This window comes from Phascolarctos cinereus, unplaced genomic scaffold (assembly GCF_003287225.1).
Source record: "Phascolarctos cinereus isolate Bilbo 61053 unplaced genomic scaffold, phaCin_HiC Scaffold_1;HRSCAF=81, whole genome shotgun sequence".
In the NCBI taxonomy this organism is placed as follows: Eukaryota; Metazoa; Chordata; class Mammalia; order Diprotodontia; family Phascolarctidae; genus Phascolarctos; species Phascolarctos cinereus.
The window spans coordinates 168583805-168608944 of record NW_027555514.1 but is presented as its reverse complement, the minus strand read 5'-3'; the positions used below and the strand labels follow the sequence as shown (position 1 = coordinate 168608944).

The window sequence follows — 25140 nt, the reverse complement described above, 5'->3', positions numbered from 1 at the left end:
ATATGTGTGTGTGTGTGTGTGTGTACACACACACACACACACACACACACACACACACACACATGTTTTGGATAGACACTACAAAAAGACAGTAAACCAGGTCCAGCATTAAACAGAAGGAAGAGTAAAGCAAACTGTATAGTGCTTTTAAAGACCCCAAGCTTCTTGAAATACAAACCTATTGTTTATTGTTAATAGTTTCTGGTGATGATGTAAAACTTTAAATTATGGAATGCTAAATCACTGAGAAATCAAAATGAGGTATGTCATTCAAAAAAGCAAGGAAAAACATAAAATGAATGTTAATAGGCTGCAGCACAATACCAACAATTTGTAACATGAATAAAGTATTGCCTAAGTTATTATTAAAGAGATATATGGCTGGGTTATATATAAAGAGAGAGGGATCAGAGTGTGGGTCATATGGATAACCAGGTAGTATCAAGGGATCTTGATGAAGGTCCCATCAAGTTAGGCTGACCCCCTGTGTAAGATTAAGGGGAGGGTACAGATAAAAGTCAGACAAAATGAAAAGCATAAGAGGGTCTATGATCTATGCTGACAGGAGGGAATTCCCACATCACTGAGATCACAGATCTCACTAAAAATATTCTTATCTGATGTATTAGATTTATTCCATGTGCACTGAATTTGGGGTTACATTTGGGGACAAAAAAAAGAAAGATTTTCCTGGCTGCCCAGATAATTAATCACCTTCTAACAACTGACAGACTTGCTCGGATTTTCTACCACTATGGATTGATCACATGTGATAAAGGCTCTGCTATTACTGATGATTTCCTTTTTAGTGGAAGAGAAAAAGATATAATTTTAGAGGAGAAAAATCCCAATTTCCCTTTTCTGTGCCATACATGAGATTCGTAAGCATGAGCTGCAGAAAGACTCTCCCTAAAACTTCCTTGAAAATGAGTGGATAGAAAAATTTCAGTATTTGAAATGATGTGATGCTAATATTGAGAAATAAAAGAGCAGAAGGAAAATTCTAGTATTCTTTCGTTGAACAGGATGGATGTGCTACAACATCCACCAAAATATGAAAACTTAGACTTTTTATAGATACTTTCTATCTTGTATTGTCTAGTACAGCATCGTTATCCCATCAGTGATTTCAACAAGAAGTCACGGTTCAGAAGATGGCCCTAAACATGCTCACACCTGGAATACCAGAGTCAACTGCTGGCAATAAGTGATATGTTCAAGATAAGGAAAATGCAATGTACTCATTTTTCAAATATGTACTGAGCATCAAAAGGAGATAATGAACTTATACTGGAGAAGGATTCATTTAGGTTAGCTCTAAGTAAGAAATTCTTGATTCTTACCATTTTGTAGCATGCTCTCTCTGGACCTTTAAAGACTAGAATGGGAACTTTCTGTGCAGGATGCAACCTCACCAAGGGAAAGAGGGATGCACACATGAGATCAGAAGTTCCTTAACCTCTTTTGTGCCTTAGCCCCTTTGGCAGTGTGATGAAGCCCAATGGACCCCTTCTCAGAATAATGCTGTAAGTGCATCAAATAAAATGTACAGGATTTCAAAGGAACCCAATTACACTGAAATTATTCAATATTTTTAAAACGTTCATATATTCCAAGTTAAGAACTCCTGGACTAGATATAGACACTCATTCTCTTTTTGACTTGTCTTCAATGTATACAATGTGCCAAGGGTGAAGATGAAAAAAGTGTTTGCACAGTATGAGCTGGGAGGAAATATGGATTCTAGAGGAAGTAAGCTAGTAGGAGCTAATCTATTTTAGGGCAATGAGAATTTAAAAAAAAAACCATTCAGCTTCAAAGCATTTGTTTAACATATAGTTATCTGGAGCAAAGAAATTCTCTACCACCTATATATTCTTACGTCCACTAAACATTTGGCTAAGGGTTCTCAAATTCATATTTCAGGAAACTGAAAGCAATATAAAAAAATTTTCCTTTAGTAAGTTTACCTGCAAATAAATGGAGACAAGAAGAAAATATCTACCATCCCAAGACACAATCACTATTCCCTGAGCCTCCCTAAATCAGCCCTCAAAATATGTGGATCCATTGTTCTAAAAAAAGAACACTTCCACAGAGCAAGGGCTATGTTTTAACATGTGCTCATTCCGGTATCTTAACTACAGATATCAATATAGCTAGGTCCAGATTTGTGTGAAAAAAGAATTCCCTGAGGTAAGTGCATTATTCCAATTTGCACTACATATTTCCAATGGGCTGGAACCAATGACCATATTTTATATAATTATAACTTTGAAAAGTAAGAATTCAAATACAAATGACCACTTCGGGGGATTCATTATTTGTACTAATCAGGAACTTGTATTAAAGCATGTTCTTTATATATATGAAAATCTTTTCTCCTTTATATCCACCAAAGCCTACATATGTTCACTTTAAGCATACAGTATCATAGTCTGCTTTTCAAAGGAACCAATCAGATACTTGCTACTGAACAATTTTAAAAAAAAACAACTTTCAAACTTTTATACTTACAGAAATATATTGCCTAAGTTCCTGTTCAAAATGTAATTGGATATAATAAAAACTCATAGAAATCTATACTCATGCACAGCACATATTACTTCTGGACAATAATTTAACTTTTTTTAGTTTTTTTAATTGCTCGTTACTGGGTCAATAAGACATAGCAAATTAAGCATTACTCAAAGGCAGGTTTCCCAAGGTAGAAAACACTTACTTTGCTTTCAGGGTCTCCTCCTGGAAATTCCATTGTGGGTCTTCCACAAGCTGCAGTTCCCTCAATACCCTTCCTGGCTTGTAAGCTGCATTAATTACCATGCTAAGAACCTGGGGGGAGGAGGGGTCGGGTAGGAGAGGAGAGACAGGAGACAGGGAAAAAAACACAAAGCAAAACAATCATCATGGTGAACTTTAAGGAGGTAGTAAGGCTCATTTGTACAGAAACATTCAAGCTATCACCTTCCCACCCTTGACACTTAAAACAATGACTGTTTCACCTAAGTTAAGTGAAACATCTTGGTTAAGTTCGATGAAATCACCTTGAAAGATAACACTAAACTGGTTCACCATCAATTGAATACAGTAGGTTATGACCTCAATCCCACTGGCTAGTGAGCTACTCATTACAGAGAGGGAACTTACTTTCGTTAACTCTTCTAAGATAAATGAATTAAAACCACTTCTAAAAAAAAGAAAAGAAAAGAAAAACGTATTCCTCTCTCCAATGGAATGCTGTTCTGATCATTTGTTTAAGAACTAAAATACAGATGGAATAAATAAAAAGGAGACTAGTCTACTTATTTTGCCATTTCCTGTGATGACAGAACCATTTATGCCTAACCTCTGAATAGGTGTAGCTAGGTAACAATCCTCTTGGATTTCCTTGGAATTGTCCCAATTTACGAGTATCTAATCCTTGGCAAACCTCCCCAGAAACATATCTATTTAGGAGGCTTTGGCACTGGGTCTAATTCTCACATACCTTGGCCCCGACTTGTCACTTCAACTCAATGGCCAAGAAAATAAATCTCTGATAGTATCTTTTAATAAAGTTTTATTGATAATTCTTTGTTTTTATGCCACAGTCATCTCCTGTGGTATACCACCCCAAACTGAATGTTCCCTTGAAACAAAGACAAATAGTGGAGCACAAATGAGATAAAACAGCCACGTCTGAGAGAGCTGGCAATATTTCCCATCTGTTCCACATGTTACCTACCAAGGGGAGGGGAATGTGTTTTATAATTCGTCCTCTGGGACAAGAATTGATCACTGCAATTAATCTAAGTTCCATTGCCTTTAAGTGCTGTTTTCTTCAATAATGTTGTCACCATTGTTTACTTGGTTTTCTGGGTTCTTCTTATTTTACCTTGTACCACATTTCATATAAATTTTCCCATGTTTCTCTGAATTCTTCACAGCCATCATTAAATACTGTATAATAATATTCTATTACAATTTGTTCAATCGTTTCTCAATTGATGGGTACCCACTTTTTTTCAGGGTGTTTTTTTTTGCTTCCACAAAAAGTGCTGCTATGAATATTTTGATACATATATATATATATATATATATATATATATATATATATATATATATATATATAGAGAGAGAGAGAGAGAGAGAGAGAGAGAGAGAGAGAGAGAGAGAGAGAGAGAGAGAGAGAGAGAGAGAGAGAGGACCTTACATGCTCATTTTTTTATGTAATGAAACTTACTGATCTGGAGACACTTTTTTTCCTCCCAAGTCTAGCCAGTACAAACCTGAATGCAGCTCAAATCAGAGTATACCAACTTTTCAGAAAGAGTCTGTATATAGAGCTGCCTATAATCAGATCAATATAGTACTTCTTTAAGGGCTGAGCATTCAAATGCATGCTCCCTCAGCTGAACTGAAGCCCATATTCACTTCAATGTGTTTTAACAATGAACAGAGCTAGAAAACCTGGATGCTCTGGCATAATCACTTTTTAATAAACAGATTATCATCATCTATTTATATTTACTGAATTCATGGCATAGAGGTGTTCCTAGTTAGATATACTGCCCAAGCGATTTGAAAGGACAAATAAGTACGGAAAGAAATATGTAGGTAGGAGGGAGAGGGGCTGGGGATAGAGTTTCCATTCTACCCCACCCCCGAAAAGGAAAGATACTAAAATATTTTTAATGCAGAGAAGAGAAGCTAGATACCTTCACAGACAAGCAAAGTAGTTTTGAAAGTTGGATGATTAATTTATTATATGCTTAAAAAGGAAAGCAAGGTCTATATAAGAGAGATTTAGTTTAATGTACAATTTTTTTGTTGTAAGTATACAGAAATGCTCATTTTATTTGGTATGTAAGTCCAATGTAAAAAAAATTCAAGGAATATGTAGAAAACAGGTGACATAAAATATTCAAACAGTAGAAAATTATACATGACAAAATAAATTCTAAAAGTGAGAAAAAATATTTTATGTAATTGATGTACTGCTACTATCATCAAAGCAATATTCATTAATGCAATGCCACGTAGTTAGGGCACGCATTATAAAACAGTAAAAGATGAATGCTCAGCCCCTAAAAAAGTACCATATTGACCCAAACACAGAAGACTCTCAAATACTGGTTATCCTCTCAAAATGAAGTCTCTTTGAATGCAAACAACCCGGTTTGGAACGTGATTAATTTCAGAAAACAAATCACTTTTTTTTCCCTTCACAATTAAAATAAATTCTAACATCATGCATTTATACCATAAAAGCTACATGGCAGGAATACCTCTTCTTCCTCAGGTTAGTACTCTCCTGATGTTTTGAGGGTCTAAAATCTCTCTCCATCAACATGTTTCAGTAGGTATGCTAAAAGGCCACAAGAATGAATTACAAACAGTTCTGGTGTGATTGTGTATATGTGTATTTTTATTAGAATCAGCATTTGATTTTTATTGTTGGCTGTCACTTCAGTTTATGGGAACTGAGCTTTAAAATAAATCTAATTAGAGCTGGCTGAAATAATGTACAAAGTGTTTACCAACAGACAATAAAATTTCAGCTGATTCTGTTCATTCTTTTCTGCTGAGAAAACCCCAAGAGCTACATTGCAGTAAGCTCAAATGCATTTTGCTCTTGTGGAAAAAAAAAAAAGACCCATCTTGCTAAATTTAATACAGGAGTAGGCAGCAATTGCATTCTACAAAAACGTCAAATGCCGTACCTTAAAAATGAGGGTGTAACATATCATTCATCTCCAAATTCTCTTAGCCTTTTTGCAAAGAACTGAAACCTCTCCCCAAAGTAGCCTGAAGGACTGACTTTTCAGCCATTCCCATGAAATAACTAGAGAGGTTACACTAGCCTGAGAGCTTATCTGGATTTGCTATGCATATTCCAAGAGTTTCTAGTGTATATCTAAGGGGACAAAATGATAACAAAGGAGCAGCGACCCCAGTGGATGGTGCCCTTGGCAGCTGGGGATGACAGGGGAAGGCTCACAAATGCAGAATCAACAGAGTTTCTAATCCCCAATTTGCTGGTATGTAGGTGGCAAACACGGCATTAAAAAAAAAAAGGAATCTTATGCTTCCTATAATACAAGTCCTATGGGGATCCCTAAGAATCACTATGGAATCATCCTCAAACATTTATTGGATGCCTACTGCCACAGCTAAAATGTATTCTTATTACTTCTAAACAAATCAATGCAACCATTATCAACACCTAAATCATTTACTCAATAAGTATTTAATGAGTAACTAAAATGTATATACCACTACAGAAAACTCAAAGAAATATGAGACTACTCTGCCTACAAGAAGTTTACAAACAAGTTTGGAAAATAAGATATGAGGGTTATTTTTTAAAGTAAATATACAAGATTAATTACTCGTGGTACCATATGGGGAGTATAATAATTTGATACTCTGTCTAATACAATAATATAAATGGAATTAGACTCTGACGTAGCTCAGCTGTAACTTTATGTACCCTTTAGCAAAGCTATTCTCATAAATACTTGGTCCCTATGCCAAGTACATGCTGTGTTTTAATTTTTAGCCTTGAAAAATGGTTTCAATACAAAAATTCATTGCTGTTTTATAGAAGCTAATGATAAGAATGTTTTTAGTCAAAAATGTATCAAAGTAGTGTGGGAAGTTTTTACAAGGAGGCAAATTAGAAGAAAAGCTAGAGAAAAAAGATACTCAATGCCACACCTCCAATACAACCTGTTTAAACAAGCTGTTAAATCTCTGGAAAAAGGGATCACAACATTGATTCTGATTGTAAATATTTTAAACTAAATTTGATGTTGTTAAGTCGTGTCAAATTCTTCATGACTCCATTTGGGGTTTCCTTGGCAAAGACACTGGAGTGGTTTGCCATTTTCTTCTCCAGCTCAATTTTTACAGAGGAGGAAATGAGGAAAACAGGTTAAATGACTTATGCAGGATTTGAACTCAGGAAGGTTAGTCTTCCTGGTTTCAGGCCCAACACTGTACACCACCTAGCTGCCCCTCTTAAAGCAAAGCTAAATCATCACAAAGTAGTCACTACCACAAGGAGACTAGAGCTGGGAAATTATCTCAGTCAGTTTTCCACTGGTTTCCTGGCCAAGCACATGGACATGGCAGGCAGCAAAAGTCAACAGGGTTTAGAGCAGAGCAACTAGTAGCAAGCAGCTCACAAAACTCCACAGTGCAACTGGAACCAAATTAAAACTTAACTGGGATATGTTTAATAAGATAAAAATACAATACAGCATAAATAATGTTAATTTGTGGTTTTCTAAGTCACTAGGAAGCCCACAGCCATCCATTTCTTTTCCATTTCTATTCTCATTTGACACCACTGGTTTAGAATATAAGCTTCTTTATAGAACAATTAAGAGGATGCAAAAGATGGCAAGTACCATCACTTCATCAGTCAGCCAAAAGTAGCAGGGGAATGAGAAGGGAAGTATCTGTATAAAGCTTACCATCAGCTCAAACTAAATCAGATCATCCTAAGAAAACTTATAGATGGAAATGGAAAGAGGGCAACAAAGAGACAAAAGACATACAGACTGGCCGTTTCTATAGCAATCTAGGGTCAACATTAATTACAATGGGAGCACCACAGTTGGACTCTGGCACCTCAGAAGTCACAAATGACATTATCGCTTAAAAAAATAAGACAATTTTGAAGATAATGAAGAAACACAAATGTCTACTTCCTTAATTTTATAAAATCTTTATAAGAGCTGTCTACATGCCAGAGTCAAAGAAAACAAGAGAAACAAACAAGCAAGCTTTTGCGGACACATTTTCACAGGAACAAAAAAAAATGAAAAGGGTAGACAATACAAGGTGCTTTCGTTAGATACAATGTTGAACAAGGTCTTAAGAAGAACTGAGTTCAAATACTGCCTCAGAAACTTACTATTTACATGATTCTGGTTGAGTCATTTAATCTATCTGCCTCAGTCTCCCCAACAATAAAATTTGGATAATAACAGCACCTCCCTCACGAGGTTCTTGTGAAGATCAAATAAGATCTTAACATATCTTATGCAAATCTTAAAGTGCTATATAAAGGCTAGTTATTGTTATTTTTTTATTACCAAGAAACAACTAGATATTGGAGACATAAATCAAAACGCATCCTTAAAGGTTCTGTGCTAAAAGGGTGTCTCCCATGCACATATTAAGATCTTTTAAGATTCTTTAATACATGTAATCACAGAGAACTTTTGTTCAACTAACTTCTGGTAATCAATTATTAATGGAGGCATAAAACAAGGAGACCTACAGTCACCAAAGGTACTTACCACTATCATAAAGAATGTCCTGCACACAGTATATACAAGTGAGAGATTCCATCTATATCAATTTCATAAAGATCTATAGAACACCATGGGGTCTACCAACAGATTTCACAGTGTCCATGAACTTTGATGGCAGGGATGGGACACTTACATCTTTATTTTCACTAGTGTCTAATTAACATTTAGCATTTTCTTTAATTATTAATTTTAAAAAGATTTTTTTTCTGAGGAGTCCAGAAGCTTCATCAGACTGTCCAAGTGGTCCAAGACAGAAAAAAACCCAAACAAACATTAAGAACCCCTGCAAAGATGGTGGGCCCTCCAGGATCCTATTTGAAGATGACATTAAGTTGATTGTATTATACCCAAAATGCTACAGGGCCACCAAAATATTAATAGCAGAACTCTTTGGTGGCGATAAAGAAGAACAAAATGGGTGTCCACCAACTGAATAATAATAAATTGTGGCACAGAAATATAATGGAATATGATTAAAGAGTAAGGACTGACAAATATGAAAAACCAGAGAAACACAGGAAGATTTATATGAAGCGATGCAGGGTGAACTAAGTAGAAACTGAAGAACAATGTAAGGACAACAAAAGGGTAAATGAAAACATCTCTAAAAGGAAGGTGACCTGAGAGACCAATCATGGACCCAGAGAATAGATGATCTCGTTCCTATAGGAAAGATGTCAGAGTCTACTGGGACAAAACGTTTTACAAATTATCAGATGCAATCACTGTATTAGGTGTTTTTCTCATTTTTTCCCCTTTGTTACAATGAAGGATTCACTACAAAGAGGAAGAGAATTTTTCCTGAGAAATGTCTGTGATGTAAAAAAAGAATAACAATAAAACTTGATAAAAATACCATAGTGTGTTCTCACTGAAGTTTATACCTATGCAAAAGAGACTGATCTACCCTACCAAGGTACACAATAAAAACCAAGTCAGTGAAGGATGCTTTATTACCTAAATTGCAGCCCATGGAAGAAGCCTGTTAGTGCATGTATTTTTCCCTGATCAGATCACATCTGTGTTACTGTATCCAGGTTAGGTACCGTATATTAGCAAGGATATTAATAAATTGGGGAACATACAGAAGAGGACAAATCTCTTTGTAAAGGATCTCTAATTGATCATACAGTATGACTAACAATTGAAGAAACTGAAGATATTTATCCAGAAGAAGAGAAACCTTGAGGACATGATGGCTATCTTCTGGTATTGGAAGAGCTGTCACATAAAAACAAGCTTGTCCCCAGAGGACAGAACTAGGAAAAATGGGTGGAAATTACAAGTGGCAAATTAAGATTTGAAGTGAAGGAAAAACTTCCCAACAATTAGAGCTATTAAAAAATAAAATAGGCTGCCTCAGGTGGAATTCCCCTCCATGGAGATCTTGAAGAAAAGGCTGAATTACCACTTGCTGAGTATGCCATAGAGGGGATTCTTATTCACGTATAGATGTTCCTGAGATCCATTTTAATTCTGAGATTCTATGCTACTCTGAACAGTCATGGCTGATAAGCAATGAGATGGGCCCAGAATGCAGTAAGAAAAAGCAAATGGTCTAAATAGAATTTGGGAAATTACACACACTGCAATTTCCATTGTTTAAGATGATCCTTAACATAACAAAAGCAACTTTAATATATTTTAATTTTTTCACAGTCATTGTCACCCAGTGATGATGCTATATGGCTCAGAATCATGGAAAACTATGATCTCTGAAGCAACAAAAAGTTTAAGTGACCCGAGGGGCAATGGAAAGGTGCATGATTGGTATAACTGGTGGAGCAATGGTTACACTTCCATAAAGGTTATAATATAAATGGGTAAAGTGAATCACTATTTACATACATTTAAAACAGATATACTTTTATTCCACTTAGAACCTTCTGGCATGCTATCATATCCTTCATCTGATGTAATATTTTCTGGTTTGAATTCAATTTTGTCTAATACTAGTGCCTCTCCCACTTTTCATGACTTGGCAATAGCATGAAAAAATTTAGACCAGCTTTTCACTTAAAAGCTACTTAGATCATTCTGGACTAAACACTGTTTTTTTTTTTTAAAGCAACATATTATTGGGTTCTGATTTTCACTACTCTGTGACTTTCACAGAAAATAGAAAAGTGAAAGTTGCAAAAAGATGAATGACTTGATGTCAACAAGAAGCATTTATTAAACACCTACTATGTGCCAGAAAGGTAAACACAGTTCCTAGCCTGAAGAAATCATAACCAAATGGGAGAAGACAATATGCAAATAATTACATTCAAATACAAAATGAACTAGCATTAAAGGGGATAGGAAAAGGCTCTTTATGGAAGGCAGGATTTTAGTTAAGACATGAAGAAAGCCAGGAGGCTGAGATGAGGGAAGGCATCCCAGGCAGGGGGACAACTATCAAAAATGTAGAGTAAATGTAGAGTCCCGGAGATAAAATGTCTTGTTTGAACAACAGCAAAGAGGCCAATCTATGGGAAGCAGCAGAGCACGTGAATTAGAACAAGATGTAGGACTGGAAAGACAAGAAGGGTACAGGTTATGAAAAGCTTGAAAAGCCAAACAGAGGATTTTTATATTTGATCCTGGAGGTACTAAGGAGCCAGTGGAGTTTACTAAAGAGGGCCAAGGGGATGGTGGTGGTGACAATGATAGGGTCGTAGACCTATACTTTGGGAAGATCACTATGAGAGCTGAGTGGAAGAATGGAAGTGTAGAAGGACTAGAGGCAGGGAAAACAACCAGAAGATTACTTCAAGAGTCAAGAATAAGGCATGGGTTAGGGAGGGGTCAAGGTCAGTGGAGAGAAAGGGAGCATATATAAGAGATGTTGTAAAGGTAGCATTGACAGAACTTGGAAACAGATTAGATATGGGGAATATGAACTAAGGAAGACACCTAGGTTGTGAACCTGGGGGCCTGGGCTCACCACCTAAGTAAGGAAAAAAGAGATATAAAGAAAAAGAGATAACATTTGGATACATACAAAGAAAGACGAAAATGATATCATCAAGGAACTGTACAGTTGGAAAAGAAGGTAGACCTGTCACATAACAAACAGATGAATAGTCTGAGTGATGCATATGTACAATGCACATTTACTAAATAATTTAATGTTACAATTGTTAGTAAATAGACTCCAGTTAGTCTCTTGAAAAAGAATACAATCTTTGTTATTCTCATTATTTCTATTATTAATTCACACTTAACAAAACTGCCCTTAAGGAAGCTCCCCCGCTTCTCTCAATAACTTTAACGTGGACTTCACCTTCATTAAAGATAGCAGTTTCCCTTGGAAGTAGCCTGCCTTCTTTGGGTTTCTTCCTCCCAGACTGTTTCTCTGACACTCCTTTGAAGACCTAGTGATTTAACCAGTTTAGTGCTCTGAGTATTTTCACATTTTGTCAGCAATGATTTTACCTTAGCTGTTTAATTACTTATATTTCAGTCTGGGAAGCTTGTTTGTTGCTCTGGGACTTCCTTGTAGCAGTTAAGCTTTTTATATAAATTTTTTCAGTCTCTATGCTTCCCAAATATCCATCTCCCATTGTTATAAAGCTGCTGAATTTGTTGAGTAGTTAAGTCTGTGTATGTAGTCCATGTTTCTTAATTTTGTAAATTCTGTGCTCCAATTTTTTTCAGTCTTTCTTTGGTCTTCTATGAAAAAACCACTGTGATGTAAAAGTAAATTATTTCTGTCCTGGGAGATTGAATTATTTTTCTTTACTGATGTAGCACTGAAGTTTAATGTGTATGTGTATGTGTGTGCATGGTGTGTATTTTAAATCTTGGACTCCTCCTTATTGGGGTCCTGTGCATTCTATTTAATTCTGGGAAATTTTCTTGAATGATTTCCTGAAATATAATATTTAGACCCTTCCCTCCTTCCCCCAATTCTATAAGACATCAGTAATCTTGTTATTATTTTATCATGATCTCACTTCTAGGTATTTTGCTTGGGTTGATGTATATAGCTAAACTTGAATAATAACGAATAATAATTTTTGAGCCCATATTTTCTATCTGTTCTTCATTATGTACAATTCAGTTTTCCATTGTAATAAGTCTATTAGTTGCCTGTATGAATTGTAAGGATTTTCTATCATACAATTCATACTAATAACAATAAAATAGTAACAGCTAACATTTACACAGCACTTTGTATATATTATCTCATTTGAAGAGAAAAAGACAGACAGACTTACTCAGGGTCTCAAAGCTAGTGTGTGTCTTTGGCAGGGTTTGTACTCAGGTTTTCCTGAATCCAAATCCAGCACTCTATGCACTAGGGCACCTATACCTTCTCACTTTTTCATTATTTACTGCTATTCTTTTCCTAACTTTCAATTTCCACTTAATTGCATGATCAAAAACAAAATTCCTTTGAGGTTTGTTTTTATTTTTAATTTGGTCCCATTTTTTTTCAAAGTATAGCATACTGCTGCTTGATTTCATTGAAGTATCCTTTTGAATATGTCCTTAGGATATCTTGTCTTGTTTTTAACTTCATTCCCACTGTTGCCAGTACTTCAGGTGACTTATTTGCTCAGAAGTAGGGCATCTTAACCTCATGTCCATGAACTTGTTTTTAAAAATATATATTTTGATGACTATCTTTCAATATAACTGGCTTCCTTTGCATTCCTATGTATTTTATTTTACACACTTAAAATATATTATTCTGTGAAAGGGGTCCATGACACAAAATTTTAAGAACATCTGATTTATAATATTTTTAGCTGCAAGAAGACCTTGCTTTGATCATTCAAAAAATAGTAGAATGGGTATGAATGCTTCAGCTGTTTCTCTTCTTTTCAGTGTGTCTATTTGTTATTGGAGTCTTTTTTTAAGGACTCCATCCCTCTCTCCACCTACAGAAGTAGCAGTGGTGGTATCCATTTACGTGTGAGAAAGCTAGATCCTTTTCATTTTAAAAACACCAAAAATTCAGTTCAGACTATCCCACCTATCTGTAAGATACATATTATCAGACACTTCATTAACATCCTAATGAATATGATTTATGTATTATCTACTTATTTGAATCTCATTTACATATGTTATATGGGAATGTGATTTGGTTCAAAAGGCCTTAATCACTATAAATTCGCAAGTTAACTGATTTTTAAAAATAATGAATAAATTAATAAGGTGAATTCACATCTTGCAGACCTATCATTATATAGCAAATTATTTGTATTTAGATTATATATGTGCATTACTATATATCCTCATAACTGAATCTAAAGGTATTTTTCATAGTTCCTCTAATATACATTGTGTTGCATTTTTGTTTCTATAATAAGGTTCTTGGAATATATACTTACTTAAATTCACCTTACTCCACCCTGCCCCTACCCGCATATATAACAATATAAGAATGGGCAAACCCTTTTGAAATATTTATTATAAACATTAGGTCAAATGGTTGGGTATAATTTAGCCACTAAGTATCTCATACTGAGGTCTGTGCTCACAATGCTTTCTAGCTATTTTATATATTGATTATAAATGATCTTTCCTTTTGAATGACTCCATTAAAATGCAGTACTTCCTACTTTCCCTTGCACAAAGTGATTTCAATCCAAGTAGTATTATCATTCCCTTTTAAATTTCTCTGCCCTGACCACATCCAAATTTTGAAATGTCAATGTCCCACTTTCTCCTATAACCTACCACTTCATCACATTCCCTTGGCTTCAGGCTATTCTCTAACTTGTCTTGTACAGTGTGATGGTAGTTATCCTACATCTTCCTTTTCTGGTAATCCAATACCCTGGGCCAGTGGTCTCTGGATGCTACAGGCCTTCAAAGAATCCCTGAAAGAGGATGTAAGACATTCCACCCTGCCCCCCTCCCCACACACACACACACTAAGAGATACAAAATTTTGCCTAGAAGCAGTAATTCTCAATGTATTTACTAAAAGTAGTAAACGTCACTGGATTTTATTATTTTGTAACCTATTTTCCTAACTTACAAATTACATCAATCATATTACTATTTTCCCTAACAATGCTGGATTTTTTTTCTGGAAAAAAAGCAATAATAAACATCTCCAGGTCAGAGATTGCATCTTCCACTTCTATTGTTGTTTTACAGAGTACTAGGTACGTAGTAGGAATTCAAGAAATATTGACTACAATTACTCTAACTAGAACTAGATTTTTTTGCTCCTTATAAAGATTAGTTAAGAATTCTTAAATCATATCAAGACATTAAAGATTAACCTTTTTATTAAGACATATTTAGTTATTTAAAAAAATAATACCCCAAAGAGAGGCATAATGGACAAGTATTGAATGTGGAATCAGAAAGACATAGGCACAACTCCTACGCACCCATGGGCAAGTCTCTTAACTCTTCTCAGCCTCAGTTTCCTTATCTATAAAATGGGGATACTATCTGCTATACCTACCTCTACAAGGTGATTTACAAACTTCAAGTGTTATATTTATATCATTACTATCATCATCATCACCATCGAATGAGACCAGTGAGGATTAACTCAATCCTTTTTCACTCATACTCACTCTTCCATATTTTACAAGGAATCAAATTTGGCCCTAAATTTTATCATGTTACCTTCATATTTAACTGAAATATTTAAAAATGACTACCCTCTAGAAATCACTTTAAAAGGCTAAATCAATTTTGAGTATTATGAAACAAAATTTTTAAATGCAACATGACTAACTCAAGATTATCGCCTGCTTCTGCCCAATGCCCACCTGTCCTAAACATTATACAAATTGAACTAAATTTTAATTTTGTTGGTAATTATTACAGGACCTTATAAAGCTTTCTAATAAGCAACACTGGAACTTTTACTTTCACAACATCAAATATAATTTAGGTATTTTTAATAACCAATTATTTTTTCAAATATCTTATTATGGAGGAATATTTCTTCCATAAAAGATCAAGAATACAAAAACATTTCTTACTTCAAATCATTCTGTCAATAACCATTTATTAAGCACCTATGTGCCAGCTACTGTACTACAAGCTAAAAAAATACACACACACACACACACACACACACACACACACACACACAGATATATATACACACACAGAAAATCTCAACTCTTAACAAATATGATTTTTACAAGGTGATTCTAGTTCACTTAGTAGAGTAATGAATCAAGGCTTCTGGGTCTTGAAATCTTTTCACTTCAAGTAAATTTAAAGAGGTTCAATTAGTTTAATTTTTTTTTAAATCAAGTGATCCACTGAGGGTTCTCTCTTCTGAGGTGTCTGGAAGGAAAGCGTTAACTAGGGAGCCAGCATTCAGTCACCTCTGTCTAGGTTTCTGTCAGGGTCCTTTCTGTTTCTCTGTCAGCTAAGGGCTCCTAATTATGGCAATTGAACATTGCCTAGAAATCAAGCACAGCAAAAGCTTTCTTCTCTTCACATTCCTACCAAAATCAACCAGATTTCATTTGGTTTGTACGTCCTATTTTGTCAAAAAAAGGAACGTTAAGTACGAGTTCCTAGAAGCTCCCCAACCCTGTCCTGGTTTAATTACCAATTTCTTCATAAATGGGGGAGCCTACAGCAAATGGCATTTTTATGTGTGTGTTTATGGAAGTTTCATTGGGCAGCATTATATTTAAAATGCTTCAGAAGTTCAGCAAGTTCATTCTGACAGAGTTCCAAAATCACAGTTTTTATTTTGGTAACTTAGTTCAAACTGCGTACTGAGAGTCTCAAAAAGGTTTCCTTTGAAAATACATCATCTGAAAGGCATTTGAACAGAACTACCTCTACTTTGAAAAGCTATTTATTTCCTTTCACACCCCAAGCAGGATTCTATTATCATATTAGCAAAGTCTTGTTCCAATGACATTATCTTTTAATCTCATTTATATACAGATCAGCACTGGGGAAAACTGACAAGGCTTGAAAAAATGTTTCTCTTGGGAAGAGAACAGAGTAAAATGTACTAGATGACCGTGGTCTCCTCCTTAGTGAATACACAATTACCAAATGAAGTCAAGAAGAGGTATGAGATATAAGGACAGATGAGAAAACTAAGTGATAAAGTAAGAGATCAATTTGACTTTGAAGAGTGACTTTGTTCACTTTTTTTTTTTAAACTGGAAGATTCCCTTGCTCTGTGAAAATTCAGTGAACAGTTATATCAGTACCTAATGCGATGACAGGCTTGCTATTAACATTTAAAAAATATCAAATCTGTTACAATTTGTATGTTTTGGGATGTTTCTCTTTGTGGAGTGGCAGCTTGAAACTCTTTACTTGATTTTTGAGAATGGTTATTAGCTAAATTTTATAATTTATCTCTCCTAGCCAAAATCCCATCCATCCTTCAAGTACCATATTGTTAAGGAACCTATTTATGAAGACCTGTCCTGATCCCAGCAATCTGAAATGATCTCTTTTTACTCTGATCCTTCATGGTGTTTGTACCTGGTACAAATGAATCTCTTCATTACCAAGCATTTATTACATGCCTGCTAGGGGTACAAAAAACAAACAAAAATCCTTGCTAGTTTGAGATGCCTGCCACATATCCACTTGGAAACAGGTCATTGGAGATGTGAGACTGAAGGTGAAGAGACAGACGAGGGTAGAATATATAAATCTATGAGTCATCTGCACAGAGGTGGGTGGTTATGATAACTAAGAAAGTGTAGAGAGAGAAGAAAACCAAGAGGAAACCTTGGGAAATACCAGAGTAGGGAAGAGTATGATATGAATGATGCCCTAGCAAAGGAATCTTGAGGAGGAATGGTAAGATAGGCAGGCCTCAAAAACTCAAGAGAGAAAAGTAAGCAGGAGAAGATCGTCACAGTAACAAATAAAGCTGATAGGACGAGAAGGATGAAGACAAAAAAGATGATCACATGTGACCACTAAGAGATCTTTGACTTGTATAGACTGGTGCTGAGTGAAGTGAGCAGTGCCAGAACGCTGTACACAGTAACAGCCACGTAGTACGATGACTAACTCTGACAGACTTAGCTTTTCTCAGCAATGCAAGGATCTAAGAAATCTCCAAAAAGTCTCATGATGGAAAATGCTACCCACATCCAAAGAAAGAACTATGGAGTCTGAATGCAGACTGAAGCATACTATTTGCTATTTTTTTCTTCTGTTTTGTTTTGTTTCCTCTTTCTTTCCTTCTATTGGTTCTAATTCTTCCTTACAACATGACTAATGTCAAAATATGTTTAGTAGGAATGTACACATAGAGCCTATACACGACTGCATGCCATTTTGGGGAAGGAGGTGAGAAGGGAGGGGAGAAAAATTTAAAACTCAAAAGCTTATGGAAATGATTGTTGATAAATCAAAATAAATTCATATTTTTAAAAAAGGGATCTTTGGTAAATTTAGAGAGAGAACAGTTTCAGTTAAGGGACAAGGTGAGAAACCAGACTGCAAAGGGGTTGAGGGATAAGTAAGAGAAGATGAAGTAGAAGCAGTGAGTGCAGACAGTTTTTTCAGGAGTTGGATTGAGAAAAGGACAAGAAGTATAGAATAAAAGCTTGAAGTCACAGTAAAGTATAGTGAAGGCCGAGGGACAAGAACAACTTGAGAATGTTTGAAGATAGGAGAGAAGGAACCAGTGGAAAGGGAGAGGTTGAAGATGACTAAGGCTGTTAATCTCAAGGATAAAATGGAAAGCACAAGAAGATAAAGCAAGCTCACATGAGGAGTTGGCCTTGGCAAGGCACTTCATTTAAGAAGCTAGAGGAAAAGCCTAGAGAGTGATGAGTCATGGCAAAGGGCTTTGATGTGAAGAAGAGGGAATAACGAATTCTAGCTAATGGGTACAATTTTCTCAGTGAGATAAGAAGGAAGGACCTTAGCTGAAGGGGCGGGTAGGAGGGGGAATTGTAGGAGGCTTGAGAAGAGGTTTAGATGTTTCTGTAGCAAGGAAGGGAATCAATTAAAGAGGAATAAAAGGACTGCCTTGTAGAGATCAGGCAACATAAACGTGAAGTGTCCTAGGTCAGCCTGTTCGCATGAGCAGCCCATGAGTAGGAGCAGAAGAAGGCTATGATGGGAGTGATCCAAACTTGGGGTTTGGCAAAGGATGAGCATGACAAAAGGACATGAAGTCAAAGGATTCAAGAGTAGGTGATGTTATGGAATTGAACTGGTTAATTAAAAGGATGAGATTTGGAAAGAATGGAGGTGCAGTTGGAGCAGGGGTAATCACCTGAGAAAGGAATGAAAGGTTGAGGAACTGGGGCCCACAGGTGAGGAATAGGTTTAAGCATGGTGAGGTACAAAGGGTAAGAAAATGTTAAGAGGGATTAATGGGAAAGGTCCCTCTTGCCCTGGGGGAGGGACAGCAGTATAAAATGGGAGGTGTCCCAGCAAGCTAGTGGAAAGCCCTACCTCAGCATACCTGGGGGAGATCCTGAACCCCAAGTGGTGGAGCAGGCAAGCACCAACACCAAGTTGTGCCTCAACTTGAGTGCCTCAGTACAGGGGGGAACCCATGGAAACAGGTTCAGAAAACCACCACATGCCACGTTGTTCTATGGCAGCCAAGTTTCCCAGTGCCTCAGGAAACTCTAGGTAGTACAGCTCGAAGGGGGAAAGCCCCAGGTGGAGAAACATCTTGAAACAGTGAAACATCCACCTGAAAGGAGCTGAAGAGGCAGAAAGGAAGGAAAGGCCCAAGTGAGCAGGCAACCTCCAGGGGCCAGACCACCCACTCCTACCCCTAGAGCTCCAGTGTTGCTGATTCCAGCCCATCACCAGGTAAGCTGCCAGAACCCTATAGGCTCCAACTGCCAGCACTGGAGGCCCCAGCACACAAAGCCAGTGACTAGGCCCTGGGCTCCCACCAACACAAGAAGCTTGGATCAGTGCCCCCTGCTCCCCAGCAGGAGAGCTTAATCTTTTTAAAGGCCAGGAAATAAGCAAACATCATGAGCAAAAACAAACGTACTATAGAGAAGGTATATATAGCCAGTGCTAGAGAAAACAACTAAGACTTCAGCATCATCTGGGAAAAGCCAGGTGTCTGCAAGGGCAAATAGATTGGAGTATAAAAGGAAGAGGCCCAGAATAACAGGATGTCTGTTCATCATGGAATTCCAGAGGGCCCAGGGAGAAAAGAAAAGTATGACAAGGGAAGGGTAGAGTTAAGGAGAACAGGGGCGAAAGATTATGAGGGTAGAGTTGAAAGGAGGTGATTCCTACCTCAGCAGTGATTAAGTAACACTAGGATAAGGAGAGTAACCGGTGGTGGGACTTCACTAGTCATACACCAAATCAAGATTTGCATCAAAATTAGTTAATTGCAAGTCTTCTAAATTAGCATGCTCTATACATTCACATATAAACTGCACCAGTTATTTAAGATGTCCTTTTCCCTCTTGCATTCTTTGTTCATCAAAACTTGCTAATTCTTCTCTAAAAATCATTATGAAAGGAAGCCAGTAAAAACCACCAAGTATGCAAAGAAGCAGGGCTTCACAGGATGTAGCAAGGCTCCTGGCTGATAAATAAAAAAGTATGATGAAGGTAGGGAAAACTTAATCTGGATAAAATATCCTACTGACCCAGAAGTTAAGAACAAGTCAATTATTCAAGGAGGAAGATCTATCTACTTCTGCTCATTAAACCATTTTGGGGGCAGGAATGTGGATTCCTGTGTATAGAAAACAATACCAATGACAAAGAAGCCCCTAACCTGAAGAACAACAAAGGCAGGAGGTTAGCAGGCCCTCCATTCAATACAGAATTCTAGGGCATGAACACCAAATAAAGCTTCAATGCAGTGTAACAAGTTGAGATTTCACTGGAGCCTCCAGCTCAAACCTATTTCACATGTCAGTGAAGCAAAGAAGGGTAGCAATAGGCCCAGAATCCTCAGTGACAGCATGTCTGCCCCCTCTCTTTCCATTTCAGATGGTGTGGATGGGCAATATTTCAATCCCCTGCTGTGTTGTTGGAAATCATAATCCACTTGACTGGCTTATATTTGTCATACTTATTGGAACCATCTCAAATCCAGAGATAATTACTAGAGGGCAACGTTTTGCAGACTTGCTAATATTCTATTATCCCACGAAAGCTGGAGAGAAGAACTGTGATGATGGATTGTGATCTCTAACAAATCCTAAGAGTCAGGTTGGTAATGGGCTGAAAGGTTGCTCAAGAAAGGCTGTACTTAGGAAGGAGGCATTTTTATTCTATTATGTACAGTTGTAATGCCAGGACCTACTGCAGATAAGATATCACTGAAACTCTGGCTTCTAATGTCTCCCACAATCCAGATGATTTATTGTAGCACACCTTGCCTTCCAAAACTGCCACTTAGGGTTGCAAGTAAATCAATTAACCAACAAGCACATATTAAGTGCATACTGTGTGCCAAGCACTGTATTAGGTAATCAAATATGAAGAACAAACACTTTGTTTTAAGGAGTTTACATGCTCACAAGGGGGGTGATAAGTAAATATACAAGTATATACAGATTAAAATAAAGAGAATAAATACAAAGTGTTTAAATGCAATTTAGTTGGGGGAGAGAGGGCATAGAAAAGGGTACTAAATCAGGAAAGGCTTCATGTAGAAGATAAGGCTTGACTTGCATCTTAAAGGAAGAGGTAAGGAAGGAGTGTATTCCTAGCACCACGCCAAAGCTGAACCTTTGTGTGGGAGGAATAGAGAGAAAGCCCATTTAGGTAAATCCCAGCATGTGGGAGGGGGCTTATTCAATGAGGCTGGGAAATTAATTGGGATCAGATTACAAAGAGCTTAAAAAGCTAAACGTGTGAATTTCTCTTTTATCCTGGAGGCAACAGAGAATTTACTGAGTAGAGGGAGTAGAGATCATGTTTAGATCTAGACCTAATATAAGGGATACAGGTGGGAAATAGTGCCCATAGCCCTTTCAAAGTAATGGAGATGCTGAAGGGGAAGGAAGAGGATGCAATGGCTCAGTTTAGGCTAATGGCGCTGACTCAGGAGTCCTCGCACCTCAAGTTTCTCCTTTTATGAGCTTTAACCCTCCCCTGCTCTCCAACACACACACACACACAAAGCTACAGCATCAAACTGAACCTCACTGCACGAGTGTGGGCAGCATGCATACCGAGAAAGCTGCACTGCCTTCAGAACCATTCTAATGGTTATTAGCATCTCCTTGTCATAGCAATGATTTCACCCGCTTGTGCAATATTACATCTTGCAGCACCTGGCCCCAGCTCTCGCCTGAATGATTACATTCACATTCACATTCTCTCTCTCTCTCTCTCTCTCTCTCTCTCTCTCTCTCTCTCTCCTCTCTCTCTCTCTCTCTCTCTCTCTCTCTCTCTCATATTTATTTCCCCCATCTCTTCAATGTCCACGGAGGTTGAACTGGTTATGTCTATAATTTTGCATTCCTTGACCAGGCAGTAATAGAGATAAGCCTCATCCTTTCTCACTCCTTCCATCATCTTCTGGGACTGAGACATGGCTAAATCTTGATGACACTGCTTCCCTCTTCCCTGCCTATACTTTCTTTCATATTCTGTATTGATTGCTCCTTCTAGACTCACCTTCTATGCTTCCCCAAATCACTCCCACATCTCCCTTATTGTCAAAAAGCACTGACTTGGTCAGACCTTACTCCTATCATCCTACATCTTTGTTCTTTCTCATCTAAACCATCTATAATCAGTGTCTCTGCTTCCTCTCCTCTCACTTTGCAGAAAAATAATACAGTCTGGCTTCCAACCTCATCTTTCAAATGAAACTGCTCTCTTGGACGTTACCAATGACTTCTTTAGTAGTTAAATCTAATGGCTTTCTCACTCTTGATCCTTGCTGACCTCTTCAGCAGTATCTGATACTGTTGATTTCCTTCCCTTCGTAGGTAGTGTCTCCTCTCCAGGTTTTCATGACACTGCTCTTTCCTGGTCCTCTTGCCATGTATGTGATTCCTTTCTGCCTTTCAAACTCTTTGGCTGGATTTTAATCCATGTCACAAGACATACCCACTGAGAATGGGTTTCATCCAAGGCTTTTTTCCAGGCCTTTTCCCTATGTATGTATGATCTCAGTTCCTGATGATTCCAAAATCTATACATCCCCAGTCCTAGTCTCTCTCTTGAGCTATATCAGTCCTATGCTATCAACTTGCCTTTTGAACATCTCAAACTGGATATTCCATAGGCATCTTAAATTTACTATGCCCAAAACTGAATTCATGATCTTTCCCCAAAAACCTTCCTCTTTTCCAAAGTTCCCTATTACAATTGAGTGCACCACCATCTTCTCAATCACCAGTCTTGTTAACCTAGGTATCATCTTTGACTCCTGACTCTCATTCACCCCACAAATCCTAACCAAGTCCTGCTGTTGAAACATTCTCCCCTTTCTTCTGATAAACCTGATGCGAGCCCTCATCACTTCAAACCTGGACTACTGCAATAGCCGCCTGGCTGGTCCTTCCCTCAAAAGGCTCTCTTGTTCTAATCCATCCTTGACTTCACTGATTCCTATCCTTCTGTTATACTGGCATCAAAGCTTTACCAAACAGCCTTCCCAAATTACTATATTCACTTGATAATTTTATTGAATGTATTTATATACTTGCTTACAATCTCCTCTATTATAATACACAATCCTTTACATCAAGATTGTTTCTTTTTTTGAATCTGTGTGCCCAGAGCCTAACACACAGTAGGCATTTAATAACATAATTAAGTCAAGTCTCCTCTCTTACTCTAGGCTTTACCTTCCCAAAGACCACTCCTATATATACTGTTCTTCTTTAGATTGCTAGGAAATGAGGGTCATTTAGCATTATGAATTTCCTAGATACATTGATGTTCTGTGCTTTTACATCACTATGATTTCTCCTGCATCCATCCCCTCCAAAAGAGATGTCAATTATGACAAAGAATTGTTTTTACAGAGGAAGAGAAAAAAATCATGCAAACCAATCAATACATCCAAAAAAAGATATTAAATCCAATGCTCCACACCTGTCCCCCTACCCACCTCTAAAAATTTTTAAACACGTATTTCTACTATCACTCACTGCCTAAAGAGAGATGCTCTGTCTTCTCTTCAATTACCTTTTCAATGTTAAATGTTAAACACACACACATGCACATATACACAGAGGCACTGAAGCTAAGGGAAAAAGCATTAGCATAAATACTGGTTTGGCATAACTTATATTTTTCTTACACTTACGGAACTGAAGAGCTTGCAATCCTCCCCTGCCTCACACGCTTTGTAAACATCAGCAGAAAACTAGTTCTATCATCAGCAAACTGCTCAGGCCTGGCTTTGAAAGTTGGCCACTGTCACCTATCACATCATGAGCTTTCTGATTAGGAATAACTAACTAGTTTTGACTTTTTAAAAAAGAAAAAAAATCACTTAATAAAAGTCAGACAATCCAAGCGTAGAATGGGCTTAACCTTAGGCTGCCCTGTTGGCCGGCATACCTGACAGATATCTGAATATCTTATTTCAACAACTGGAAAAGACAATTCACTCAGAAACAGCCCTGAAAAATCCATTAGTTCAACATATTTTCCCAGGCCTTTTCAACACACCCACATACACCCACACACACAGTGTCATAACAAAGATGTGCCTATGGGCACCAAGTAGCAGTAACTTTCAGGAAGGCAATAACTAGTGAAGATCTCATTTTAAATTTTTATTAAAATTCTTCCTTGTGCCTACAATCTGATATCTTTTTGGCTCAGCTTAATTTCTTCTGGGTTGGGGGTCCCATGGCAAACTACATGGATATTGTTAATCAAGGCATCATATCACATATCCCATTTGCTTTCCCACCTAGAACAACTAAGGCTTAGGCTGAAGCAAAGCACTCAGCAACGCAATCTACTTTCCACCTCAGCAGGGCAGAACCTTGGCCTGCCAGCTTGCATGATACAACAGCATAAACATCTTGCATTTACCTTCGCTGATAAATTACTTTAAGGGGGGAAAAATGTTTCATTTTGCTGCTGTCCCACTTCATGTGTTAAAATTTAATTTTTTGTGCCCTGAAACAAATTAACTACAAAAGGTTCACTGTTCAATACTTGTCACAAATGAAGAGAGGGACATTGTTTTCCCTCTGCTTAAGACAGAACCCTGATGTTTAGGGGAACAACAAAAGAAAAGCCCAGATATTGATCTGTAATTTCCATTAATCAATGTAGCTCTGCATGAAACAAGCTCACCTGGAAAGAAGCAGGATAACGAAGAATCACAGAGTTGGAAGAGATTTTTAGAAGATCAAATAAGCCAACTCCACACCTGCACAGTGGATGGAGTGCCAGCCCTTGAATCGGGAGGAACCAAGTTCAAATGTGACCTAGGACACTTACTAGCTGTGTGACCCTGGCAAGTCACTTAATCCTGTTTGCCTCTGTTTCCTCAGCTGTAAAATGAGCTAGAGAACAAAAGGGCAAAGTGAAATAAGGATTCCAAATAGAAACAAAAACAATAAAAAGGATCTGAGGAGGCTAAGGAATAGAGTTGTGTTGGAAGACTGGAAGGTAGAAAAATAGGATACAGAGGAGAAAGAGAAAAAGGACCACTGAACACTTGAACTGAGGGGAGATAGAAGAAGCAGCTCATAATACCCCAAGAAGAAGAGTTAAAGGAATAAGACAAGAATAGTGGGGGTTGGTGATTCATGGACGAGAAGAGGTTACTGAGGCTGCCCTTTGTCAATATGATATTAATAATAATGAAGTCAGTCTGTTGTCTCCTAATTCATGTATCTAGGAGGCAACTAAGAACTTCCCAAACCTGGTCATCCCAAACCTGATGACAATCACCTACCTCTGGCTCCATTAATGGGGGGGGGGGAGAGACAATTTA

The 25140-nt window shown here is 37.3% G+C and overlaps 1 protein-coding gene across 3 annotated transcripts in view; it reads right to left on the bottom strand.

Moving 5' to 3' along the window:
• SFMBT2 (Scm like with four mbt domains 2) overlaps positions 1-25140 on the bottom strand; it is a 302167-nt gene that overhangs the window by 27827 nt on the left and 249200 nt on the right. For all 3 annotated transcript variants that reach the window (XM_020965056.2, XM_020965057.2, XM_078154929.1), the window contains one exon: positions 2723-2832. In XM_020965056.2, the coding sequence (XP_020820715.1) occupies positions 2723-2832 (110 nt within the window). The remainder of the gene's footprint in view (positions 1-2722; positions 2833-25140) is intronic.